Source organism: Epargyreus clarus, unplaced genomic scaffold (genome assembly GCF_041222505.1).
Source record: "Epargyreus clarus isolate Ecla_fem2 unplaced genomic scaffold, WU_Ecla_fem_2.2 ptg000025l, whole genome shotgun sequence".
In the NCBI taxonomy this organism is placed as follows: Eukaryota; Metazoa; Arthropoda; class Insecta; order Lepidoptera; family Hesperiidae; genus Epargyreus; species Epargyreus clarus.
Window position 1 is genome coordinate 1,417,149 of NW_027332232.1, and position 27,623 is coordinate 1,444,771.

At 37.5% G+C, this 27,623-nt stretch overlaps 1 protein-coding gene and 1 long non-coding RNA gene across 2 annotated transcripts in view; one reads left to right on the forward strand and one right to left on the reverse strand.

Moving 5' to 3' along the window:
* The window catches only part of LOC140752787 (uncharacterized), a 238,186-nt gene that overhangs the window by 88,443 nt on the left and 122,120 nt on the right, over positions 1 to 27,623 (forward strand). The window lies entirely within an intron of this gene.
* cv-d (vitellogenin-like lipoprotein) overlaps positions 2,244 to 27,623 on the reverse strand; it is a 33,737-nt gene continuing 8,357 nt past the window's right edge. Inside the window, exons 10-30 of the mRNA XM_073087135.1 lie at positions 27,151 to 27,319; positions 26,116 to 26,362; positions 24,444 to 24,607; positions 23,162 to 23,382; positions 21,610 to 21,814; positions 20,540 to 20,737; positions 18,897 to 18,990; positions 15,558 to 15,659; positions 14,522 to 14,639; positions 13,938 to 14,081; positions 12,827 to 12,953; positions 11,737 to 11,828; positions 10,847 to 11,059; positions 10,004 to 10,145; positions 8,758 to 8,867; positions 7,451 to 7,571; positions 6,753 to 6,863; positions 5,297 to 5,423; positions 3,876 to 3,990; positions 3,207 to 3,323; positions 2,244 to 2,447 (exon numbers count right to left, since the gene is read on the reverse strand). Coding sequence (XP_072943236.1) covers positions 2,291 to 2,447; positions 3,207 to 3,323; positions 3,876 to 3,990; positions 5,297 to 5,423; positions 6,753 to 6,863; positions 7,451 to 7,571; positions 8,758 to 8,867; positions 10,004 to 10,145; positions 10,847 to 11,059; positions 11,737 to 11,828; positions 12,827 to 12,953; positions 13,938 to 14,081; positions 14,522 to 14,639; positions 15,558 to 15,659; positions 18,897 to 18,990; positions 20,540 to 20,737; positions 21,610 to 21,814; positions 23,162 to 23,382; positions 24,444 to 24,607; positions 26,116 to 26,362; positions 27,151 to 27,319 — 3,094 coding nt within the window. The 3' untranslated portion in view covers positions 2,244 to 2,290. The remainder of the gene's footprint in view (positions 2,448 to 3,206; positions 3,324 to 3,875; positions 3,991 to 5,296; positions 5,424 to 6,752; positions 6,864 to 7,450; positions 7,572 to 8,757; positions 8,868 to 10,003; positions 10,146 to 10,846; positions 11,060 to 11,736; positions 11,829 to 12,826; positions 12,954 to 13,937; positions 14,082 to 14,521; positions 14,640 to 15,557; positions 15,660 to 18,896; positions 18,991 to 20,539; positions 20,738 to 21,609; positions 21,815 to 23,161; positions 23,383 to 24,443; positions 24,608 to 26,115; positions 26,363 to 27,150; positions 27,320 to 27,623) is intronic.

A 27,623-nucleotide genomic window follows, 5' to 3' on the forward strand; every position in this document is an offset into this window, starting at 1 on the left:
TGCGTCCGAATTTTGAAATAAAACAAATAATCAACTTAATCATCTATTTATTTTAATACATTTGATAATTAACATAATCAACATGATTTATATTCGTACTGCCCCACACACTCGCCGCACGCCATGTCCGTATACGAATGGGGCATGAGGACCACTGTTTCGTTGTAACGCTAATAGACCAGGACATATGTGTGTTGACACTATTTTAATGCGTTTAGGAACATTACCCTCCGCAGTCGAGTAAATCTCAACAAAACGTTAGAAGAAAACGAATGTTACATTACTCTCCGTTACATTTAACATACTCTCCGCTGACTAAAAAATCTCTTACAACAACGTTCAAATTAAACGAAAGTTACATACATACATACATACATACGCTTATAACATTACCCTCCGCAGTTTAATGAACCTCAACACAATACTAGAATTAAACGAATCTTACATACATACGTTTAATAATAATAATAATAATAATAAAAACATTTTATTGCCTTAAAAATTACAACAACATAATCTAAACTTAAAATTAAACATGTTTTTTCTTTAAATATAACATAATAAAAATACACAAAAGAGATAAAAAACAAAGAAATAATAATAATTGCTTACTACTTGTGGTTATAATCTAGGCAAAAGGAAGTGCCTCAGCTATTGCTACCACAGGATTACGATCCTATGGAGCGCTGTTTTTCAGCCACTCCCTCCTCCCTGAGTTGTTATGCGGGAATTCAGGACTTGACTCCCCTACCTCGGTCAATTCGTTCTTTTTCAAACAAAAATGAAGATAAATACTAAATAACATATATTGGGTAACAACTAATAATAATTACATTCTACAAGCTACAACACTAAATATTAAAAATAATATGACTCTTCGAGTACGGGGTGACTGTGTATGTGTATATGTGTGTGTGTGTGTGTGTGTGTGTGTGTGTGTGTGTGTGTGTGTGTGTGTGTGTGTGCGTGTGTGTGTGTGCGCGCGTGTATGTATATGTAACATGTGTGAGTAATGAATTATTTAGGGTCGAAAAAATTCTTTAATGATAATAGCTTCCAGTGAGTGTGATTCAAATTTACGGCAGCAAGTTGCTTTCTCAACAATGCAGTCTTATATTTTATTTTAAAACATTCCGTACTCATTTTGTTCCTTAAGGGAGGCGGCAGGTCGTTCCATATACTTGCTGCAGTAAACTTGAAGCACCTTCTGTATCGGGTAGTCTTATGTACAGGCACTTTTAATAGATTTTTAGAACTTGAGCGTAAACCTTTATTATTACCAGTATCTTTTGCCCAACGTAATTTTTCGAAAAGGTATTCGGGTTTTTTATTCCAGATAATCCTGTGAACAGTGCAAGCATATTGCAGTTCTCTTTGCGATTTCATATTTAGGATGCCTTTCCTATTCAAGTATGGGGTAATGTATTCTCTTTTTGGCACATTAAAACAAAAACGAATGCAGGCATTTTGAACCCGCTGTACGGCTCTCTCTAAGTTTGTGTTTAGCCCTGGTCCAAAGATAGAACTGCAATAATTAAAATGCGACAATACCAAAGAGTTACATAAAATAAGACGAAGCTCTTCGTTAATATATGGCCTTATTTTATATAACGTCTTCAATCTAAAGAAAGCAGTTCGAATTTTGCCGCTTACATGTTCGGTAAACTTTTGTTGCCCATCCATAATAACACCTAGATTGCGCGCAGAGTTTACTTGCTCAAGAACCACATTGTTGATATTTATTTTGTCTTCATAGGCTTGGACATTTTTTATTTGGTTTTTAGTGCCTAAAATCAACACTTGAGATTTACTCGGGTTAAGAACTAGCGAGTTATTTTGGGACCATAACATTACCCTCCGCAGTTGACTAAATCTCAATAAGACGTTGAAGTAAAACTAATGTTTCAAACACATACGTTTAAAAAACATGTCACACACACATACGTTCAACATTACTCTTCGCTGGCTAAAAAATCTCTTACTATGATAACGTTAAAAATAAACGAATGTTACATACACATACGTTTAACATTACTCTCTGCAGTTTTATGAACCTCAATACAATACTATAATACATCTAATCTTACATACATACATTTAGAAACATTACCCTCCGCATTTGAGTAAACTGATAGTTAATAGTCGAGTAGCTAATTAGTGTATCTTGAGACCAACAAACGTAAGAATAAAATTAATATTACATTACTCTCCGTTGCGTCCGAATTTTGAAATAAAAGAAATAATCAACTTAATCATCTATTTATTTTAATACATTTGATAATTAACATAATCAACATGAATTATATTCGTACTGCCCCACACACTCGCCGCACGCCATGTCCGTGTACGAATGGGGCATGAGGACCACTGTCTCATTGTAACGCTTGTAGACCAGCACATCTGTGTGTGTTGACACTATTTTGATGCCATCTGCTGTTGGGAAGAGCCTGGAAATATGTGTTTATTATTATCTTTACTAATATTATAAAGAGGAAAACTTTGTTTGTTTGTTTGTTTGATTGTAATGAATATGCTCAAAAACTACTGGACCGATTTTAAAAATTCTTTCACCATTCGAAAGCTACATTATCCACGAGTAACATAGGCTATATCAAATATATATGCAATATATTTGATAAATAGATTTTGAGGCGGTACAAATTTGTCCCAGTCAGCTAGTTTAGTTAAAACTATAATAATATGTATTTAAGAAGGTAGTAGAACCCTTTGTGGTTCGACACCGGCGGCACCACCCCTACACCTGTTTTTACCTACTAACAGCAGTGTTAGGCGCTGCTATGTTCTGGTTTGAAGGGTGTGGTTAGGAAGACATACTTCTCCGAAGCATTTCAGCTTAGTCCTCAAGGCCAGCGGCACATCTGTGGCTGACCTCAGGTAGGAATCTAATCCTATCTGGGGTTGATTACAGATGTCCATGGGCGGCAGTAGCCACTAACCATCCCGTGGACTGCATGCTCGTCTGCTATTCTTATATTATAAAAAAACCTTATTATTATTATTAATAAATAATAATGTGAAGAAAGACGTTGTTAAGTAGCCTACACGTCTGAGAGTACGTGAAGAAAGGTATGTGAAGTCTACCAATCCGCACTTGACTAGCGCGGTCCCATCCCTCCCAGTCAGAAAGTAGACCAGCAAAGGGACAGTAATGAAGATGATTATTCAGACACTGCAGAACATCTTACGTAAAACTATTGATAGTCTTCGGCCCATCTGTCAGTCCATCTGCCTTGCCGATCACAACACTGTCCTCTGCTACCAATATCTTTATGCTCCCATCTTGAAGCCGTAATATGGCAAAGCTGAAAGATAAAGCTTAAACTCAAAAAAATCAACGGGAGAAGTGAAACCTTTCGAAACTTAACTTGAATAATAAAATATATTAAATAAAAAATGAAACTGACACCCATTGACATATTTTTTTCTATGCTGACACCGGATGACATCTTGACTTTTGCCGTTTGTTTTTCCGTCTTACGAATTTTTGATCAGGCCACGTGTCCTGACGCGAGTTTAACATTTTTACTCTTCACAAAAAGTGCACAATGACGCTAAAGAAGTTTTAACTTCAGAAATATAGAAACTAGTGAAATATTAATAAAACAAAAAACTCGACTAATAACAGCAGTCTTAAGCGCTGCAGTGTACTGGTTTGAAGTGTGGTAAGGGAGACATACTTTTCCGAAGTTCCAGCTTAATCCTCAAGGGTAGCGCATCTGTGGACGACCTCAGGTAAGAATCTAAACATATCTGGTGTTGATTACAGATGTACATGGCAGAAACCGCTTACCATCAAGTGGACTGCATCGTCTGCTACTTCTATATTACAAAAAGGACATAGTTACACAATTTACCTTGGTTTCTGAGAGCAGTCAGCTAGCACGAGGCTTTCGTTGCATTGCAGTGGTGGTAGTCTACCAACAGCACCAGATAAGGTCTGGACGGTAGACTCTTGGAGACGGCATTCGCCTGTGAACATATTTAAACTCTGTGGTTTAACTGCTGTAAAATTATCGCTACTCTCAAATCCATCTTTTAAAAACATAACTCTTCCTTGGCAGTCGGGTAAAAACAGCACATCTGTTTTTTTTTTTAATTTGAACATTTTTACGTATTGCACTAGTAATTTGATTGATAGTTGAGATGATAATATTATACTTTACAAAAGAGTTTTGACAAAAACTATTTAAAGAAAAGTATATCAGTTCAAAATTACACATAGAGATGCATATATAGGTATTGCACTAGTAATTTGAATGACAGTTGAGATGATAATATTATATTACACAAAGTAGTTTTGACAAAAACTATTTAAAGAAAAGTTACATATCAAAAAAATACATATAGAGATGCATATAGTATTAGCTGTCATGACACAGGACATCAATGATATTTTCAATGCAGAGCTACTATAGTTCAACCAGGGAAGTGCCACCGCCACACCTTTTTCTAGCGTAGTAGCGTAGCATTTCTAGCGTTTTCTAGTTCATGGGTTTTGTGGAAGGGCCTTGTGATCGGCTTCAGGTAGAAACTGTTCTACAGGGTGGCGCAAAATTAATCATCCAACTTCGTTTTTGAATAACTTTTGTACTGAGTAAAAAAAGTGATTTTGAGTAATAGTTTGGCAAAGGGAGATCAGGTGAAAGACACCCCACTTTGGCAAAGGGAGATCTCCCGCCGGGCTAGGTGATCATGCCCGGGGAGCGGCCGTGCTCCAACAGTCTCAGTTTGCAACTTGTATATATGCAAGATATTTGGAAAACTTCGATAGCGTGATTCAGCTGCGCCATCTCTTGACAAGTAGCGGGAAGTCGCTACAATAGAAATCTTTACCAGGAACTGTAACTTTTTTGAGTAATTAGAAAATATGACATTCTTATAATATCTGTCGAGTGTCTTCCACCAGCGTTGACACTGGACCCCTTTTATCATATTTTCCACGGCTTTCCTTAAGATTTCTATTACTATCACTCAAATTTATCACATTTCTATTACTCTAAATCACTTTTTTTATTCCGTACAAAATTTATTCAAAAACACAATTGGATGATTCATTTTGCGCCACCCTATATATGGTAATCATAGGTGTCTAACTATGGGCGGCAGTGCCTACTTACCATGAGGCTCCTACATGCTTATCTGCTACTCCAATCCTTTAAAAAATGATCAAAAAAGAAAATTCTATTTGATCGATCATGATAAATATATTCATCATCATGAATATATTTATCATATCATCCAAACTTTACAATTACGAATATTCTCCATCACTCACGGTACAGTCCAAACTTCTTCATCAGCTGGATGTTGGCCAGGTTGTCCAGAAGCCACGCGAAGTTATCAGACTTGAAGGTCATATCAGTTCCACCGTTCACACTTATCGACGCCACGCCATTTTTCTCCTGTAAAAAGTGTATCATCAATCCAATCATCATCAAATAATATATCGACATCTTTTTTTCTGTATTAGAATTTATCATTATCTAGCTAATTATCATTATCGAATAATGTTTCAACAATTTTTCTCCCGTACAAGACTTCGTCATCATCCACTCATTCGTCATCATTTTATCAAAAAATATCAACATCATTATTGTTTCTCTGCTAGGCACGGTTCTCTCATAATGAGAAGTTTAGCCCGTAGTTCATTTTTACTTTTAGGGATAGGTAGAGGGCAGATAGGCAGTGATAGCCTAGTGGTTAAGAAACTCCGTCCCTCGATCGAAGGGTCCGAAGCTCATCCCAGGATCCCAGGCATCCCACCTCAAAAATATCAAAGGTATGTGAAGTCTATCAATACGCACTTGGCCAGCGCGATGGACTGGGGCCTTTTCCTTCTCATTATGAGAGGAGACCCGTACACAGCAGTGGGAGAGTAATGGGTTAATGATGAGAGGGCAAAAGAACCCAGTTTTGTGTCGTCGTCGTCAACCTATTATTGTCCCAAAACTGGGCACGGATCTCACCTAAGAAAAAGGCTGAATTTTTAAGCCGAGACATTTCGATAAGTGCTTATTGGTAGACTTCACACGCCTTTAAGAACTTTTTTGACGAGCAAGTACGTTGCCTGATGACGTTTTCCTTCACCATTTAAGAAAATGATATTTTATTATTACTAATACAATTGAAACCTCCGCTTTGTGCCAGGGATGTGAACCCAGGACTAACATAAAAAACAAACACATACTTAAGGACTATAAAACTAAAATAATATTGATTTGGTTTCACAATCGGAAATATATTGCCGCATCCGCTCGGCTTATACCACAAAGTCAGGCCACAAGCGTTAGGCCAGCGCCAGACATAGCACACACATTTGAACAAATGTTTGAACACAGTGAAGCAAGTATTTCAATATTTCTTCAAATCTTCCTTGAATTATTTGCACTTTGCCTGTGTCGGTTTTTCGAGCGCACATCAAAGCGTTCAAACTTAAAGTATGTGCGGAGCCTGCTACACACGCGCAATTTCCAGTTGCTAGGAGACCATGACATGAGAGACAGGTTAAAAAATAAACAAATAAGTGTTCAAATGTGTGAGCAAAGTTTTGTTCAAATATTTGTTTATAACTGGTACCGGGGTTACACGCGCTTCCAAACGTACACGAGCCAAGACAAACGCTATATATTCGTTTGAATTTGTGACATTTTGGCAAATATACTATCGCGGCATAAGAATGTACATTTACATATAAGATTACTTAATTTCGAAATAGTTTACACAAAACTTACCTTGATCAAAGCAGAGGAATTGATAGTATCCTTGTCCAAATGTTGTACGATTTGACCCAACGTGGTGTCCCGACCAAACCCGACCTTGGGTAGAATATCAAAATCGTGGAGCTGAAAAATATTAATGAGGTATCGTAGCTGCGTTGTGTAAAACATATTAAAATTTATAAAATATTAATGGAACGTCCATAACCACGGTTTGTGAGGGTTATAACTGACCTGTGAAGTTAAGAAACTGAAGCTGGTAGAAGCCTTTGTGGTTCGACTCCAGCAGCACCACCGCCACCATTTCAGCCTCATAACAGCAGTGTTTAACGCTGCTGTGTTCTGTTTTGAAGGGTGCGGTAAGGAAGACTTAGTTTTCCGAGGCGTTCCAGCTTAGGAATATCTAATCCTATCTGGGGTTGATCACAGATGTCCATATATGTATGTGTTAAGTGATTACTGCCGCCCATGGATAAGATTAATCCTCTCTGAGGTTGGCAACAGATGCGCCGCTACCCCTGAGGACTAAGTTGAAACGCTTTGGAAACTATGTCTCCCTTACCACACCCTTCAAACCAGAGCACAGCAAACGCTTAACCGTGCTGTTATAACAGAAATAGGTGTAGCGGTGGTTCAGCCGGAGTGGATCCACAGAGGGTTCTACCACCTTCAATACCTCTACCCATCGCTTATTCAGTTACTATTAACATTACCTTCTCCCCACAAATCTTGACGTCCACAACTCTCTCCAGCTCTCCATTCACATTCCTGGGTCTTCCTTTGTAGTCTACCACCAGCCTGCTCACTTGTCCATCTGTGTGGCAGCTCTGGTAACTAAAACAACATCAACAAATTACCATTTAGCTACTAAGCAGAGGTCTCTCAGAATAAAAAAGCCCCCCACTTCAAAAATAATGTGATAGTACGGCAACCAATCTTCACCAATTTTCTTCAAAGGGATAATTGTTCTTTTTTTATTAGAAATGCATGCCTAGAATATGGATCTCCACCACGAGGAGATGAAGTTCAAACCACGAGGCTATCTCTGCTCGGCTGGTTTCGATTTCATTAAAACCCATATGTTTTGAAATTGACACTTTTGGTCAAATACTATATACAATTATTTTATACGTTAATAACAAGTCTATTTAGTCTGTATGTATTAGCGCTTTATATATCATTGATTCAAATAATACAAAAAAAAAGTGTGTGTGTGTCAGCTACGACGCACGATTGGAGTTTACTCCTTACGAACGATAATTATGATGTATATCGAATAGAAAATAGTTAATGACGTTTTAATGTTTTATATATTGCTAATTATTTTTATTGTAATAATTACTTTCATATGGGATTTGAACTCACTGTATTTTAAATTAATAAAAGCACTCTTGATTCATTTTTTGGTTAAAAACGCTACTTCCTTTTTGAGAGGATATGATGATTGTAATAAAGAGGAGGGATTGTAATGGATCATTTACGTTGCCGCCCAGCGACATGTATACATGTCCGAAACGAAATGTACCGTAACCGTCCACGGACATGTATACATGTCCGAGTTTAGCACCTTCGTATTTGGCTTATTTTAAATTATCTATGTTTCATTTGTGGCTAAAAATACTTTTAATATGTAGTCTGTGAACCTATTTTACCGATACAACGCATTCCTTCACGTCACTAGTACAAAAAAATAAAATTATGACATTTCTATTCAGTGACTTCACTGGTGTTGCGCGTAAAGTGTGGATATATATTTTTGTCTCTTTCTACGTAACGCCTCAACTTTTCGTGTTACACTTGATTTTACTCCTCATAAAATTTCCGTACCGGGCCTTATAACTCAAATCGTTTCTTAAGGAGTAAACTCCAAAAATACATATAAAATATATCTAATTGTTTGTTTCCATAAAGCTTCTAATGCGAAATTACGGCATTACAATTCATTTCTCTCTCCTTCTTTGTAATGTATAAGCGAAACACAAACAAAACCTGAAACTTTGATAATAATCTTTATTGGTACCTGTCACCAGATCTGTAAGTGACCAAAACTCTGCCCTCGTACGTCGCTGGATGGCTGACCACATCCAGGTCAGCGGGAGCATGACTGACATCTTCCTTGGAATAGCAGAGCTGGAAAAAGGAATGTAATTTAATAAAGATAAGTTTAAAGTTAATCAAGTTTTATTAACAACGAAGTTGGTCGAAAATGGCCTGAATTGCTTCGAGAATATAGTGGTACGGCCGTGCCGCTTTTTTTTTGCTCGACTTGCGGGGACACTACCGTGCCCCCAGATGTAATTTAATGTAAAAGCAAGGTTTGCCAAACTGTTACAAATTCAAGCATGTGGATAGAATGTTTAGTGTGTATTTTTTTTATAATATAGGAGCAGCAGACGAGCATGCAGTCCACCTGATGGTAAGTGGCTACTGCCGCCCATGGACATCTGTAATCAACCCCAGATCGAATTAGATATTCCTACCTGAGGTCAGTATATATTCCTATTTGTCAGTGCTTGTGGCATAGCTATTGATCTAGCCAAACGTCAGCATTCTAAAGGTGTAAGAACCCTTTGTGGTTCGACTCCGGCGGCACCACCGCCACACCTCTTTCTACCTAATAACAGTAGTGTTAGGCACTGCTGTGTTATAGTTTGAAGGGTTTGGTAAGGAAGACATACTTTTCTGAGGCGTTCCAGCTTAGTCCTCAGGGGTAGCATCGCATCGCGTCACCTCAGGTAGGAATCTAATTCTATGTGGGGTTGATACAGATGTCCATGGGCGTCAGTATCCACTCACCATCAGGTGGACTGCATGCTCATCTGCTACTAATATATTATAAAAAAGAACGACGCCAAATCTGACCTTTCTTTTTTCTTCTCGAGGGGGAAACCTTCAAAAGGTACCCGGTGCCGTGGGAGCGACACGGGGTTATGTGGGACTTTTACCGCACTAAAACCCCCCGGTGGCCGTCCTCAGCGCTGCGTAGAGGACTCCGGGATCTCCAAAGGAACGCAACCGGAGTCCTCTCAGCGCACTGCCCCGTCGGGCTCCACCCAAGTGAGATTGAATCACCCCACCGTCCGATGTACACGACGTTATGCGACCACACATATCGCCGTCCCTCCCGGGGTCGTTGGCCGGACGGTTCAAGCTCCCACTCTTAGCACCCGCAACCCGAAAGCCCCTTTTAGTCACCTCTTACGACAAGCAGGAGATACTGTAGCCCTATTCTGGTCCCGGAACTATTAACCTAACCTCAGCCTTACCTTCCAATAAGTCTTCTCAGGGTTACCAGCGTACGGTTGTTTCACGTACAGGAACCAATCCACCGTCATATTGCCGTTCGCTGCTCTGAGCTTCGTGCTTGAGTCCACCTTTAGGTATACATCTACGTTTTTATCTTCTTGGCTAAAAAAACGTTAGTTTAAATAAATTATGTTACAATTAGTTTTATTTATTACTAGCTGACCCGGCAAACTTTGTACCGCCTCAAAATCTATTTATCAAATATATTTCATATAAAATATAGCCTATGTTACTCGTGGATAATGTAGCTTTCGAGTGGTGAAAGAATTTTCAAGATCGGTCCAGTAGTTTTTGAGCCTATTCATTACAACCAAACAAACAAACAAAGTTTTCCTCTTTATAATATTATAGTGTAGATTGAAGGGTGGTAGAACTATTATTCTTGTAATGTGGTGATTGCGGCCTTTTCCACTTTTAATTTAGGCATGAGGCAATCATCCTATTCCTCGGAAGTCACATCTCTGATCAGATTCAAACTTAGATTAGCCTTCAGGGATACGATGGATTTATCATAGCCTCCAATACCACACCTTTACCATACCCTTCAAACTAAAAGACAGCAGCTGTTATAAGAGAATAGGTAATTAGACACATCACTACGCTTGATGTCCAACACTAGCTGTCATGTAGACAGATAGATTCGGCGCGCTTTTCGATGAAAAAACAATATGGAGGATTCGTAACTTCGTTGTACGTATTAAAGGTTCAGTTTGCAAAGTTATCTAATAGTATGGAATTGCTAATGTAGGCAGCTTAAAGTGTTCTACTTGTGACACCTGCCAAAGAAGTGGTAATGCAATTACCTGTAATAACTCAAAAGGAACCCAAGATTGACCTCCCAGCGATCGATCCTCTCGAACCTGGCGTCTCCAAGACTGAAGCTGACCTTGATGACCTCATTACCACTCTGGTCTTGTGGAGTTGGCGGGATGATGATGCCACAGGATCCTGATGATGGAGTGGTTAGAAGGAGTATGCTGTTCAGCATTTGTGAAGGTTTTGGGGTTGGGAGGATACTGGAATGGAGTAAAAGATTATTTTAAAATGCTGCTTTAGTAGTAGTGAAATATATTCTGCGTAAAACTGCTAGTCCGCTCTGAATATAGAAATGAATCGCGTTGCCATAGCAAATTGTATGACTACACCTGCTCGCAACAACTTCAGAGCAAACTAGCAGATTGGCGCGGACCATACAATGTTTTAAAAGACGTTGATTATTTACGTATTTATTGGAAACTAAGAATCAAATCAACATTTTATTTGGAATAATTTTAAAGATACAATCATAATTATGATGTCATCTTTGACTATCTAATCCAAAAACTATTGCTCACTATCACCCGTTATTATGACTCAATCTATCTATTATTTACGTACCAAAGATCGAATTTCGACAATGCCTAATTTGAATCTTAATCTTAATCTTTGGCAGATATTTGGCAAAGGGAGATCTCCCGCCGGGCTAGGTGATCATGCCCGGTGAGCGGCCGTGCTCCGACAGTCTCAGTTCGGAGCTTGTATATATGCCAGATGTTTAGAAAACTTCGATAGCGTGATTCAGCAGCGCCATCTCTTGACGAGTAGCGGAAGGTCGCTACAAATAAAACCTAGATAAATGCTTATTAGTAAAAGGCATATTAGATATCACATTTCTCGTGTGTAAGTGTTAAAAAAATCGTAAGTATTTACTTACTCATAATTAATGATTTTTGACATTAATATCTTCTCCAAAACTTCAGTTCCTGAAGTTTTTTGCTCGCAATCAAAGAAAATGCCTTCATTATCCTAGAAGTAAAAATAAAAGTCCTTTAAATATTATCTTTACCTTGTATGATTCTGAGAATCATAAGTAAAATTTACTAGTTTATAGCTTAGTTTTTCGCGCTGAATTAGCTTTAGTATGCGCATTCCTAATTCCTTAAAAGTCATAAATATACAAAAGTGAATAATGCGATACAGAATAAAAAAAATATTTGTTATATAAATCGGTATGAAATGAAAGCCTAGTGGTTACGAAACGCGGCCTCTTGATCGAGGGGTCCGAGGTTCAAATCCCAGACCTCTGATTATTCAAAGTTACGTGATTATTATAAGTTAATTATCACTTGCTTATACGGTGAAGTAACTCATCCAGAGAAAAAAAATCAAAGGAATGTGAAGTCTACCAATTCGCACTTGTCCAGCGCGGTGAACTATGGCCTAATTCTCATTCTGAGCGGAGACCCGTGCCCAGCAGTGGGACAGTAATAGGTTGATGATGATGGTATGAAATGAATTTAAACAGAATGGAGCAGAAAGAGCAGAATGCAGAAATAATAATAAACTAAACGAAATTGAAATTAAAAGAAAATTTCATTGAAGCACGTATTGAAACAAGATAAAGAAACTAAATAAATAGAAATGCAAATGGGAATAGGATAAAAGCAACAAAAAGAAAAGAAAAAAAATTAACCTAGTCCAATTCAAATTCCCGGTAATATATTAATTCGTTCTATTTTAAGGTGAAGCCTCTGTGGCTACTCCGGTGGCACCACCGCCACACCAATTTCTGTTATAACAGCAGTGTTAAGCGCTGCTGTGTTTTGGTTTGAAGGGGAGACATACTCCGAGGCGTTCCGTTAGTTCTCAGGGGTAGCGGCGCATCTGTGGCCGACCTCAGATAGGAATCTAATCCTATCTGGGGTTGATTACAGACGTCCATGGGCAGCAGTAGCCTTACCATCAGGTTGACTGCATACATAGTCTGCTACTCCTTTATTATGGGTATTTTATAATTCACTTACCCCATTGTTATTCTTATGTCCAGATATGGTGTAAGCATCCTCTCCAGTCGGGGTCTTCATGGCGATTTGGACCCTTGAATGCATCGCTACCCCAGCTCTTTGGGCGAATGGGTTTAACCAAGTTAACCTGGATTACAAAGACATTTAATTTAGTAATAAATAATAGTTTAAAAAAAAACTAAAAAAAAACACGCTTTTATCGCTAATCGAACTAAAAACTAGCGTATTTTTTTAGTTTTTTTAAACTTTTATTTATTCTTAATGTTTTAGTCTGTGACAAACTCATAAATTGGGGAATTAATTAATCTAATAAGAATAATGGGAAACTGTTATCAAATTATTGCATTGTCATTGGCCCTTGATACGTGTGCAAAGTTTCAAATAAATCAGAGTAGTGGAAGTTTGTGAAAATTTTTGAAGGTGGTAGAACCCTTTGTGGTTCGACTCCGGCGGCACCACCGCCACACCTATTTCTACCTAATAACAGCAGTGTTAGGCGCTGCTGTGTTCCGGTTTGAAGGGTGTGGTAAGGGAGACAGACTTTTCCGAGGCATTCCAGCTTAGTCCTCAGGGGTAGCGGCGCATCTGTGGCCGACCTCAGGCAGGAATATCTAATCCTATCTGGGGTTGATTAAAGATGTCCATGGGCGGCAGTAGCCACTTACCATCAGGTGGACTGTATGCTCGTCGGCTACTCCTATATTATGAAAAAAAAAAAAAAATAGCTCAAAGATTCCGTTTCATACACACATAGATACAACCCAAGCTAATAAAAGCGTTACAAAACATTATAACAGATGTCTATACGCGACAATAGCCTCTTACCATCAGGTGTACCATATGTTATATACATTTACACATATGTGCAACACACACACACAACACACACTCTTATTAAGGAGCGCTATGACATGGGGCTCTTCAAAAAAGGTGCAAAAAGAGCTCTCCTTCAAAGCCGGCGATGCATTGGCGACTCCCCTGGTGTTGCAAATGTCCATAGGCGACGTTAACTACTTTCCATCAGGTAGCACGTCTGCTTTATCGTCAGGTTCAAATATTAAAAAAAAAAAAAAAAAAAAAGAGTTATGTATGTATCTTTGTATAAACTTACGCTATACTCTTAATTGAAGGTTGGCAGCTGACGTTGAACTTTATGGGGAGGTGAGCAACCAATGAATGCTGCGCTCTGGCCTCATGTTCTGATTGTAGTAGCGGCGCCGCAGTGGATAACGTAGTCAACGATGTTCCGTGGTACCTTTGGAAAGAATGACTAATTGGTAATAGACTTTCGACGATGCAGTTTGACGTGCAGAATTCCTAATTCGATGGCAAAGCAGACAATAAAAACAGGTCAATAGTTAAGGGAGCTGATATACGAAGGTGGAAGAACCCCTTCTACGACACCACCGCCACACTATTTTTGCCGCAGTGTTGAACGCCGCTGTGTTCTGGTTTGAAGGTTGCGGGTAAGGGAGACATACTTTTCTAAAGCGTTCTTAGACCTCAGTAACAGCGGCGCACTAGGTGCAGACTTCAAGAAGGTATCTAACTTTCAGGTATGTCGAAGGTATGTCCATGGACAGTAGCCACTTACCTTCCTGCCGATGGCCTGCATGCTCGTCTGCTACTCCTATATTATTATTAAAATGCAGAATGAAGTTCATTCGTTATTTCAATTCCATAAAAAACAAAGACCTGATATGCAAATCATTCTCCCAAGTCAGTTCATCTTCAGGTTGTTCGGACGACGCGGTCAGATTGCCTCTGACTGACATGAAGGTCACTATTGATGACTGGAGACGTATTGGGGTTCCTGAAATGGAATAATATTGGTTTCAAAACATTCATTAATAATCCGATCCTTACTTCCTTATCCTTACTAATATTATAAATCCGATAGTCTGTCTGTCTGTCTGTCTGGTTGTCTTTCCTTCACGCCTAAACCACTGAACCGATTTTAATGAAATTTTGTACAAAGATAGTCTGAGACCCGAAAAAGGATAGTTTTTATTCCGGAAATCCCACGGGAACTAGGGATGGCGATCTAAGACCGATTAATCGGAGAATCGATCTTTTGGACCAAAAAAATCGATTATTTTAATCGATATTAGTAAGGATTGAATCGTGAATTATGCATTTGATCAAGTGATGATCTTTAGGAAAGTTGTTGTCCATGAGCCCACGAAGATTCCAGAGTTGGTAGTTGGTTGGTTGACCAATTTTCGCCATATGGTGCCACTGTCGTTCCAATGAAGGTACGAATTTTCAGTTTTATGTATGTTAGTATGTCATATTTTTTTCTTTTAAACGCGGGCGAAGCCGCGGGCAAAACTTAGCAAAATATGAAACAATGCGATAAGTACTAAATGATATGTTGCAATACGATATACGTTTTGAAGTAGAACCCTGTCATTTGACTCCGGCGGCATCACCGCCCCACCTATTTCTGCCTAAATACAACTATGTTAAGCTGCTGTTCTCTGCTTTGAAGGACGTGGTAAGGGACATGGTACTTATCCAAGACGTCCCAACTTACTTCTCAGGGGTAACAACGCATCTGTTGCTAACTTAAAAATAATCTAATAAGGGATTGATTACAGATGTTCATGGGCAGCAGTTATCTTTTACTATCAGATGATCTGCATGCTTGGTTGCTTCTTTTGTATTATAAAAAATACTATTTCAAATTACATGCATTATCTTTTATGCAATAGGAATGAAAAATAGTTACCTAAAGCACTAGGCACGTTGACGTCCATTTGGACAGGGTAGTACACCAACTGCTGGTTGATGTGGCTGCCAAACCTTAGGAAGTCTATTATCGACTTCGTTCCTGTAATCGAAGGCGAAAATATGAGAACGTATGTTATTCATGAAGATGATTACTGAAAGTGAAGAGGAACTCTGCTATAAGCTTAGGAAGATCTTTAGAAAAGTTGAAGAGAGCAAGTATATCCTGAATAACTCTCTTTTGTTAAATAGCGAGAAAAACGCGATACAAGAAGCGGAAAAGAAAAAAAACAATAAAATTAGAGAAATAAAATAAAAGTTAAAATTGAGGAAATAAAAGCTAAGATAACCAATAAAAAGTATCCAGAAGGAAAAGAAAAAAGGAACGGGAAAATCTCACGAATCGTGTAAGAAATCATAACGATATTAGATAGAAATAGGTAATCATCATCAATCCATTATTGTACCACTGCTAGGCACGGGTCTCTTCTCAGAATGAGAAGGATTAGGACATAGTCCACCGCGCTGGCCAAGTGCGTATTGGTAGACTTCTGTAGTGTGTGTAGGACTCATAGTTATATAAGTTAGGTTAAGCTCAGTATTAAGATAGTTACAATAAAGCCTTCAACCCAACAACACGCCTCTCAATACCATAAGAGCCTGATCCTTCACTACATGGCGACCCTGCCAGTCCGGTGCGCGTGTGGCGCTGCCACGTTGCACGCGCACCGGGAGGCGTTCAAAATGAAGAATAAATAATAAGAAGAATTAAAAAACAAATTAAAATGAAGATCGAAGATGAAAAAGTAATCTATTATAGAAGAAGAAAAAAAACAAGAAGATGAGTAAAATTTGCACCGGAAATTAACGTTGAAGATCACAAAAAAAAAACGAAGATGAAGAAAGAAGAAATTCAGTATAAATAAGGAAGTTGAATAAAATAAAGTATGGAAGAAGATCACCCACATCGTCATCGTGAGGAAAAATATTATGGAACTGAAAAATGTCGTCGAGCCCATCAATCGTCATAAAACAGTCATGGAAGAAAAGAGTGAAGTAATTACCAAAAGAAGACTATCTACATCATCAAAGGACACCGGACCAGAAATTTTACTGTGAACGGGGACCAGCCCTTCGGAGAACTCTTGGCGTAAGAAAACGGCACAAAAATCATCGTGACACGAAAAACAACTTAAAGGTTGCGTCATCATATACAACAGGTATAATATGAATCGTATAGTATAAACTAAATTAAAGTAATAAGTTCTCTAAGTCTGTACAAGTATTTAAATTAAATATAAAGTAAATTAATTTCCTGTTACTCGTATACGTAAATTGATTTGATTGTTATTTTTGTATCATTATTATACTTACAGTAATAGTATTAATGTCATTTGTTTAAAGTTAAATTGCGTGTTATTTTATTATTGAATCATATTTGGTAAATTTTGTTTTAGCAATTAAGGTAATGTTGTAATATAACGAGCAAACCAGGTAGCAATACTAGTCTTTTCGTTCTTTGTTCTATATCGCTGACTACCAAAAACGTGTTACGATTCATGTTACCCATCCTTTACGGGAATGGAATGTTCTTGGGTTCGGATTGCAATAATGATGCAATACCGACGCCGTTTCTAATTGCATTACATTCTTAGATATTTGATTCTAGCTTAAACTCATAGACTGTTATATGTTATTGATTGTTATTTTGTGTATGTAACGAGTACTTAGATAAATAGTAAAGATGATTATGATGATATTAAATATGATTTGAGACTAAAACAAAATGTTATGTTTGGAAACAAAGGAATGGATGAATGTTTACAAATGGATCGTTTGTATGGATTTTTTTTATGGATTTCTTCTGTAAATTAGTATTTTTGGTAATGATCGAGATTGATCCCTCGAAAATTAAGAAGATACCTAATATACTGATGAAATATATCGATTGTTAGTTAATGTTTATTGTTGGTTTAGACAGATTGTCTTGCTCACGCTGCATGATCTGCAGTCATCTGCGTGCAAGAAGTAGATGGAAAGATACTGAAAGATGAGTGTTAGGACTATAATGAGAATTGAGAAAAAAATATATATTGAGAAGTATGCCTTTTACATTTTCTTGATCATGTAATTACGCGAGCCGTATACGTGAAAGAAATGGATCGAAAGGATATTTGAATGTTATAGAGAGAGTTTTAATTATTATAAAGAAACCGTTATCTTGATCATGATGTACGCGAGACGTCTTCGTGAAAGAAATGGAATTATGGAAGGATTATCATAAACTTAATGAAGTTATGTAACAAATAAGAAAGGAAGTGAAATATATGAAATGATCAATAATGTAATAAAGATATGAAGGGATTAATAATATAATAAGAAATATTAAGTAAAAATTATTATAAAAGGTAAAATGTTTGCCTAATTAATTAAATAAAAATATGTGTAATGTAGTACAAGGATTTTACCTACCTACAAATATGACTGATGCTTCGATTTGACTATAGGCCACATGGTTAATTCAAGCAAATGCATAAAGTAGGTATTTACTTTATATGATTATGTGATATGAATATGAATATATGAATGATATGTTCTTATACCTAATTATGAATATAAATGTTACTGGATATGACAAGTGTACACTTAAACTTGAATTTGACTTAAACTTAAATAATTTAATTTTATCTTGAATAAAACCGAACGGATATGACTTTAAACCGGATAAGACAATTGTAACGCGTTTAGAATAAGTATTTTTTAATTAATCTATAAACATAAAATATGAAACATAAGAAAGGCTTTTTTTCATGTATTTTTTTATATTCAATTATTAGTAAACGTTAATTAATATTATACATAAGATTTTTATGTATATTGTTTTTATTTTTTTAAAGAGGCCTTAACGTGCATTACACCTACCAAATTTGTGGTAAAAATAAAATATTTATAAATAAAATTTTATTTAAAATAACCCCCGGAGGTGTAGTGTGTGTAGGACTCATAGTTATATAAGTTAGGTTAAGCTCAGTATTAAGATAGTTACAATAAAGCCTTCAACCCAACAACACGCCTCTCAATACCATAAGAGCCTGATCCTTCACTACATTCACATACCTTTAAAATCTATTTTATAAATCTCTTAGGTATGCAGGTTTCCTCACGATGTTTTCCTTCACCGTTTTAGCAAGTGATATTTAATTTCTAATACTTAAGCACGTAATTTCGAAAAATCAGAGGTGCCTGGGATTTGAACCTCGGACCCCTCGATCGAGAGGCCGAGTTTCTTAACCACCACTACCACTGCCGATGTAGAGCATACAATAAAATCTAGACTTACTATCGTCATCAGCCCAGCTCTCGAAGCTCGTCTGGTTGATATGCGTCGCGTAGACAGTCTTATCGTGGATTTTGATGACAATGTCTATGTGAATCTGAAAAAATATTCAAATCTAAATAAATAATTCATCATTTATTAATGTTGAATTAATTAATTAATCAGTCTCCGTCGCACTGCAATGGTAAACTGTAAGAAGGGTCCTCTAAAAGCAAGGAAGGTTTGTTATAAGAATGGAGTAGTAAACGAGCTAGGAGTCCATCTTATGGAAAGTGCTCATTGCCGCTTATACATATTTATAGCCTACTCCATATAGAAGAGATTCTATCTGAAACAGCCTGTTATCTATATATATGTTACGGTAAATGTAAGCAATCGGTAATTATCTATAATTACCGGTAATTAAAGATATTTACCAACGCACATGGTAAATGTAGTGATCTAACCTAACCAAAACCAAGCCGGTATGAATATCTTTAGGATTGGTTAGGTTAGGTTGGAACATAAAAGAAAATATGAAACTAAGCGAGCAGGGCGCCAGAGCGCCCTGCGAGCGGGTGGGTCCAAATCATGTAAAGTACTTATACTGGACTTATAATTTACTTAAAATATTTATAAGCGATCAGAGATAATAGTAAGGCATGTATTTTATTACTCCACCCCATAGCATTTCATTCCGATGTTTGATTTCATTATTTACTACATTTACTAAAGGGGTATGGTAATTTTATATAATTGCCTGTAAATGTGATTAATTCGAAAGTTTTTACAACATTTACCACGAGCACTGGTAATTATGCATAGTTCCCGGTAATTATACATAATAACCGCTGTTCACGCCTATTACGCATCTGTGGTTTTGACACAATTTGACGTCTGTGGGCGGAAGGAGCGGAAATGCGAGTTAAAAAAAAAAAAAAAAAAAAGAAATGGCGATAGGACAGAACGTGTAACAACTTGTATTCTTGTAACGACTTTAAAGAAATTGTAATAAGCCTCAGTAATAGCAATAAACAAGTGGAATCAAGACAAAAAATAGTTTAATTTATCAAGTACGTAACAACCGCACTATCCACATTTACCCAAACATATACGCTGCCACTCCTGAAGACTAATATGCTCGAATTAGAAATTATTGTGGCGGTGGTATCTTAAAAAGATTTAGACCACGCAGTTGTACAGAACGGACATTTTCTTAGAGATCTTTCAATAGAGATCAAGAAACATCCTAGGAACTTCAACAGAGAAGATGGTTTTAAGTTAGCCCAAACGTGGAATCCAGTGGTTAGTTTATGCAAGTCACAAATAGTGCAAAGTACGGTGCGTAAGGATATTGTTAGTGTTGTGTGTCTTGATATGAAACCTAAAGAAAAACGAACTAAACGTAGGGTAGATTAATCTACCACTAGTACTTGTCAACGGTTTCTCCCCTCCACCTCAGTTTCGCCGTGACCACGATCCATGCAACTGGGTCGAAATATCGGCAATAAAAAACGCATATCGTGAGTACCCGTTACATAATAAAATTAATTCTAATAAATCTATTTGTTGCGTATTTATCCCAACTTTATAGAAATTTTCGAAAAGCAACCCCTAATAATTTGATGATAAGTTTTTCGTTAATCAAAAATCTTCAACCCTCTTACCGTGTTCGGGTGTAACAGGAACCCAGGTATAGCCGCCTTCCAGCCCTTCCCACGGAACATGGTTTCTGATGTCTTCAGGTTCCAAACCTTCAACTTCTGGAGCAACTGGATTAAGGGCTGCACGTTCACGCCCTTATTGTTTTGGTTTTGTAGGTTCTTGTATATGTTTGAAGACACCCCCTCCGCTATTATGTATACCTGTGGCAAAAAAAATATCCATTTTTATATATTGAACAAAAATGTATAAATTTTTAGATACTGTAAATTTTAAGATTACCTACACGTATATATTTAACAAAAAATATCGAAAAATGATCGTTAGAATTCAATGAGTTTTCAAAATAATGTATAAAAAAGTGATTTAACGGAGACTGAACCACCACCATTTTACTATTCCTCGTATATCAGCGTTACAACAGCAGTGTTAAACGTTTGTTTGGTTTGAAAACTGCTTGTCCCTGTAGTTTCGGGACCAGAATAGGGCTACGGTATCCCCTGCCTGTCGTAAGAGGCGACTAAAAGGGGGCTTCCGGGGTTGCGGGTGGCAAGAGTGGGAGCTCGAACCGCCCAGCCAGCGGCCCCGGGAAGGACGGCGGTATGTGTGGTCGCATACCGTCGTACGCACCAGACGGTGTGGCGAGCGCCAAGCTCACCTGGGCGGAGCCCGACGGGGCAACGCGCTAAGAGGGCTCCGGTTGCGTTCCTTTGGAGATCCCGGAGCCCTCTACGCAGCGCCGAGGACGGCCACCGGGGGGGTTTTAGTGCGGTAAGAATCCCACATAACCCTACGTCGCTCCCACGACACTGGGTACCTTTTGAAGGTTTCCCCCTCGTAAACAAAAAAAAAAAAAAAAAAAAAATGGTTTGAAAACTGCTGCTGAATCACGCTATCGAAGTTTTCTCAACATGTTGCATATATACAAGCTCCGAACTGAGACTGTTGGAGCACGGCCGCTCCCTGGATGACCACCTAACCCAGCTGGATCACTTGCTAAATATCAAAAGGCAGAGACCACCTGACTATCACGTGACTTGCAGGCATTTCTATTTCAGTCAGTAAGTGGACTTACCGCTGCCTGATAAGGCCTCTTCCCGCCAGTCGACAGTTTAACTGCAGCCATCGCCGGCATCGGACCACTCGCCTCGCCAACGCTGAGGAACTGCAGCGACGCTGCACCCACCTCCTCCCCAGAGGTCAGGATGTAGTTGTTGGTCGCCCAGTAGGTCGAATCTGCGTCCTTGACTTGGTTCGCCACGAAGGGCACGTAATATGAGCTGGAAGAAAATATTTGTAAGACGAAATAAAATAGGTATAATATTAATTTATTTAAAATTAGTACAATAACTTTTGCAATATTTAAAACTTATTACAATATTATAATAACCATAGATATATTATATCAGTAGGATATATATCTATGATAATAACTTAAATATATATCTATGATAATAACTTAAACTAAATTTAAAACAAATAAAAATAAAAATATTTACAGTAATCAAAAAATAACTAAAATTATCTAATATATAAAAATTCTCGAGTCACAGTTTTCGTTGCCATACTCCTCCGAAACGGCTTGACCGATTTTGATGAAATTTTTTGTGCTTATCCGGTATCTATGAGAATCGGCCAACATCTATTTTTCATCCCCCTAAGTGATAAGGACTGTTCACCCTTAACATTTTTTTATGTTAATGGCAACACGTTTGGCGGGTCAGCTAGTAATAAATAAATTTATTTATGTAATTAATTTATGTCATATTCTAAATTGCATGGTTCGAATCGAGAAGAATCCCTTAAGCCCTCGAGATCTTGTTTTTGAGGTTACTAAGACTAGCATCCATTTCCTTCGTAAGGTCAACTCATTGATATCCATAGATTAGTAAAGATTACTCACTCCTAACAAAAAAATGTACCCAGTTTTGAGAATTGAAATAGTTGCGTAAAAAAGTTTTGCCACGTCTCCGTGCTAAAATATCCCTAAAATATTTGAAATTATTATTATAAATTATTTAATTATCATGTAAATTACGCAGTATTAGTTATTTATTCGTAAATTTTCTCTAAAAATGTTTTTATTTGTCAAAAATTCAAAAAAAGAACTTACTATAATAAGCCATTTGCGGCTTCATTCAATTTCAAGGCGGCGAAGTATCTTTACTAATCTATGTTGATATCATATTATTGCATTTAGGATAAGACTCCAAAGGCACTACCATTGAACCTATTTGTGCTTTATAAAGGCAGTGTTAAGTGCTGCTAAGTTCCGGTAGCCACGCTTCTGTAGCCAAGCGGTAACGGCAGTAGCTACGTATAGTCCGCGCCAAACTGCTAGTCTGCTCTGAAGTTGTTGCGAACAGTTGTAGTCATACAATTTGCTATAATACCATCAGGTGAACTCCATGTTGGCAATAGAAAATATCGCGAGGAAACCTGCACACCTGAGAAATCTAAAAAAAAAGTTTTCGAACGTACGTAAAGTCTACCAATTTGTCCAGCGCGGTGGACTATGGCCTAATCCTTCTCAGTCTGAGATACGTGCTCAGCAATGATGGGTTAATGGTGGTGATGATTATGAACTGCATGGTCATTTACTATTTTTATATAAAAAAATAACTTACACAGTCCTATATCCGCCATAAAACTTATTAATCTCCAAGCTCTTGATGGTGCTGTACCAGAACCTCTTGAGTTGGCTGCTAGTGGAACTCCTGATGAAGTTGTGGATGAAGAGGAAATCGGTAGCGCGGATGTCAGAGCCGAGGAGAGCGTGCAACGCCGCGATTCGGAGTTGTATGTGTTCTGACTCGTCGATGAGAATGGGTAGGGAGGTTTCCAGGACCTGGGAACAATAGCCAAAACAAAATAGCATCAACAGTAAAGGTGGTAGAACTAGATACAATTCTGGAAGTACACAAAAGTACAATTTTGAAGATGATAGAACGCGAGGTATCACCGCCAGACCTATTTCTGCCTTACAACAGCACTGTAGCTTTTTTCTGGTTTGAAGAGATACTTCAGAAGGTATTCCAGCTCAACCCTCAGGGGTAGCAGCGCATCTGTTTCCAAACTAATTTACAATTCCAATCCTGGTTGGGGTTAGTATTACGAGTATATATGAGTATGTCCATGCAGGCATTAAGGTACTATCAGGTAGACTGCAAGAAGTGAAGTTGAAGGTGGTAGAACCCTTTGTGGTTCGACTTCGGCGGCACAACCGCCACACCTATTTCTACCTAATTACAGCAGTGTTAGGCGCTGCTGTGTTCCGGTTTGAAGGGTGTGATAAGGGAGAAAGTCTTTTCCGAGGCGTTCCACCTTAGTCCTCAGGGGTAGCGGCGCATCTGTGGCCGACCTCAGGTAGGAATATCTAATCCTATCTGGGACTTATTACAGATGTCCATGAACGGCAGTAGCCACTTACCATCAGGTGGACTGCATGCTCGTCTGCTACTCTTATATTATAAAAAAAAAAAAAAAAAGTGGTAGCCTTTAATTGCATATTCTACCTCCCAATCTGAAGGTCCCAAGATCGAATGCCAAGCACGTTCCGTTGTTTTTCGAAGTTCGTGTTAAAATATAATCATCACTTGCATTCAGTTACAATCATCGAGAGGAGGCTTGATTAATGAATTGCCTATTGATTTAGAAGATGAAATCACCTTAGTCAATATTAAGCATAAATTAAAATCTTTCTTCCTTTCCGGGGTCGTCCTTTCCGGGGTTGCTTGCTGGACAAAAAACTATACGCCTTAAAGTTCTTAAATAATCACAAAGATGTGTGAAATCTGCCAATACATACTTGGCTAACATAAGAGGACTCAATATTACGCGAGACCCATGCCCAGTAATACCCTGTAATACCCCCGTTTGCTGTTTAAACTTCTTTCAAAATCAACTTACACTGTATCCTCTCAAATCGTAGCCACAAGCCAACGAAGCCCATAGCCTCTCATGTCGGTTTCTGGAGACGTCAGCATGGATAGTTCGAATGTAGGACTCGGCCGTGTAGCCCAGGCTGCACAAACCTTGGAGCCAGACCATTCTGTCTAGGTATTGTGGGCAATCTGAAATGAATTCGTCATTTGGATGACCAAACTTGCCCATTGAAAAGATGTTGTAATTAACAATATATTGACTCTTGCATCAATGTATATCCTTGAAGCATGCTTCTTTGTTAGGCACAACCAAAGATTATTTAAAACTGTTGAACAATTGTACCCTAGAAACACCAGACGTGGTCAACGTCTAGTACTTGACAAATCGCAACGTACATCTTTGCTCCAGCGAAACGCTTATGGAATGTGTGTTAAAATATATAATAACTTAACGGAAGACATTAAGAAGCAATCGTCTAATATTTTTAAATTTAAGTTAAGGACATATTTATTGTTAAACAATTTTTATAACATAAATGAGTTTCTATGCAATTGATTCTATTGACATTTTTATTTCTTTTTTTGTCTAATTGTATATTTTATGATAACTAACTTTTTGTTATATTTTCTTCAATTTGCATGCTACCGTATTGTTAGCAGAATAAGAGGACCTAAATTTTGCAACACCTGATTATGTACCTATTCTATGCAAATAAATTATTCTATTCTATTCTATTCTATTCTATTCTATTCTATTCTATTCTATTCTATTCTATTCTATTCTATTCTATTCTATTCTATTCTATTCTATTCTATTCTATTCTATTCTATTCTATTCTATTCTATTCTATTCTATTCTATTCTATTCTATTCTATTCTATTCTATTCTATTCTATTCTATTCTAAATAAGTAAGATTTTCATATGAATTTTGTCAAACAAATTTAATTTTTTGTTTTATTTTCTTAGCATAATTTTTTGATCTATTCAATATTTTAAAATTACTGCCATTTGCTGTTCTCATGTTATCAGTACTAAATCAGAATCAAAATCATAAGTAATGTCTTTTTAATCACGTATATCTTCAAAATTAAAATGAAGCGGCGCAAATATGCTGCTATTTCACAGAATTATATATTTGTGCCCTTCGCAGTTGAGACGATGGGACCGTGGGGACGAGAAGCGAAGCAATTTTATAAAGAATTGTCTTCGCGCTTGATTGAGACCTCTGGTGACCCAAGAGCTGGAGCTTACCTCGGTCAACAAATAAGTTTGGCAATACAACGAGGTAATGCTGCTAGTGTCTTGGGTACACTACCGCGGGGCAGCGATCTGGCTCATATATTTTATTTATTATAGTTTTAGTTTTTTTTTATTATTACTGTGAATATTTTTATTTCTATTTGTTTTAAATTTAGTTTAAGTATATTTCATAATAATTGTATCATATTCGAATTAAATAAAATTATTGTCATACATAAAAAAAAAAGAAAAAAAAGAAAAAGATTATTATTTATTGTTATTTACATGTCTTTATCAACTAATCTATGTAAGATATTACTAATGTTAAAAACAACTATAAAACTTTTAAAGGTCTTTCATGTAAGACTACTTGTGATACTATCTTTGATAAGTAATTTATGTACAATTTGAGGACTAATAGACTTGCTGGCATCATAAGTCTGCAAATCTACTCACCACTATACATCCTGAAATACTTCACAACGATATTGTCAAAGTAGTCCTGCTTGACCCTCGATAGCTCCATGGTCTTCGAGGCTAGCGTGGCGAAGGTGAGGATACCAGCGTGCCTGATCTCCGCGGGGAAGTCCAACCCCAGCTTGTTGAAGACCTCCAGATCCTCGAGCAGACTCTGGCTGTGGTTCGCCACGTTGAATGGCAGCTTCCTGATGAGCGAGAGGATAGTGGCTTCTTCTAACTTTTCCTGGAATATTAAATGGGTAAAATTTATTAGTACAAGTTACAATTTATCAAAAAATATTATGACATTTTAAATGGTACTGAAGGAGGGTAGTTAAGCTCTCCATAATTTATTATGTGATGATTCTACCACCACACCTATTATATTTTATACTAGAGAAAAAAACTACGATGCAGCTGATGGTAAATGGCAGCGTCTGCTCAGGTTCCTTATTGGTGTCCATGAGCAGAAGCTGCCGTAGGACCTAACATCGGATTAGATTACCTGAGATCGGACACAGATGTATTAACATCTCTAAGGTCTAATATGGAACGTTTCGTAGAAGTGTCTCCTTACCACATCAGTCAAACTAGTGTACAACATGTTAGACTGCGAAGTCTAACTACATCATCATCATCATCATCATCATCATCAACCCATTATTGTCTTACTGCTGGGCACGGGTCTCTCATAATGAGAAGGGTTAGGTTATAGTCCACCGCGCTGGCCAAGTGCGTATTGGTAGACTTCACATACCTTTGAGATTATATTTATTTTTTTATAAATCTCACAGGTTTGCAGGTTTCCTCACGATGTTTTCCTTCACCGTTTAGCAAGTGATAATTAATTTCTAATACGCACATAACTTTGAAAAATCAGAGGTGCTTGGGATTTGAACCTCGGACCCCTCGATAGAGAGGCCGAGTTTCTTAACCACTAGGCTATCACTGCTACCTTGGAAATAATAACCTATCTTAGAAATAACTGTAGCAATCTGGAGCTACCACGAATATTACAGTGATCATCCATACCCTTTCCTCCACCACTAGATACTTGATAAACCTAGCACAAGCATCACTTCTAGCGTGCGGTAGAACTTCCAAGAAAATGTTCCGAGCCGTCTCCTGGTCGTAGCTGGTGCCGAGCGCCAGGTCAGCGAACAACTTCGTCAGGGAATCGTAGTTAAGCTGCGATACTGTACTGAAAAGGATGTGGAAAGGAAAGCATTAAAATTTAGAAAGAGATAAGATAAATCATTAATTCGTCAATTTCAAGTTTATATTCGAGTTAAGATTTATAATCATTTTTAATTTTATTTCAATTGCATTCTAATTTATACGTAAAACGCAAAAAAATATTAAATATAAAGGCTTTACCTAGTACAATTTGCATTTTGATTCCAGTTATTGAGTAATAAAAAAATAGATACAAGTATCGATTGTCACTATTTAAAAACGCTTCTTTCTACGATTTCTTACATCAGTATTATTACTAATTATTATTT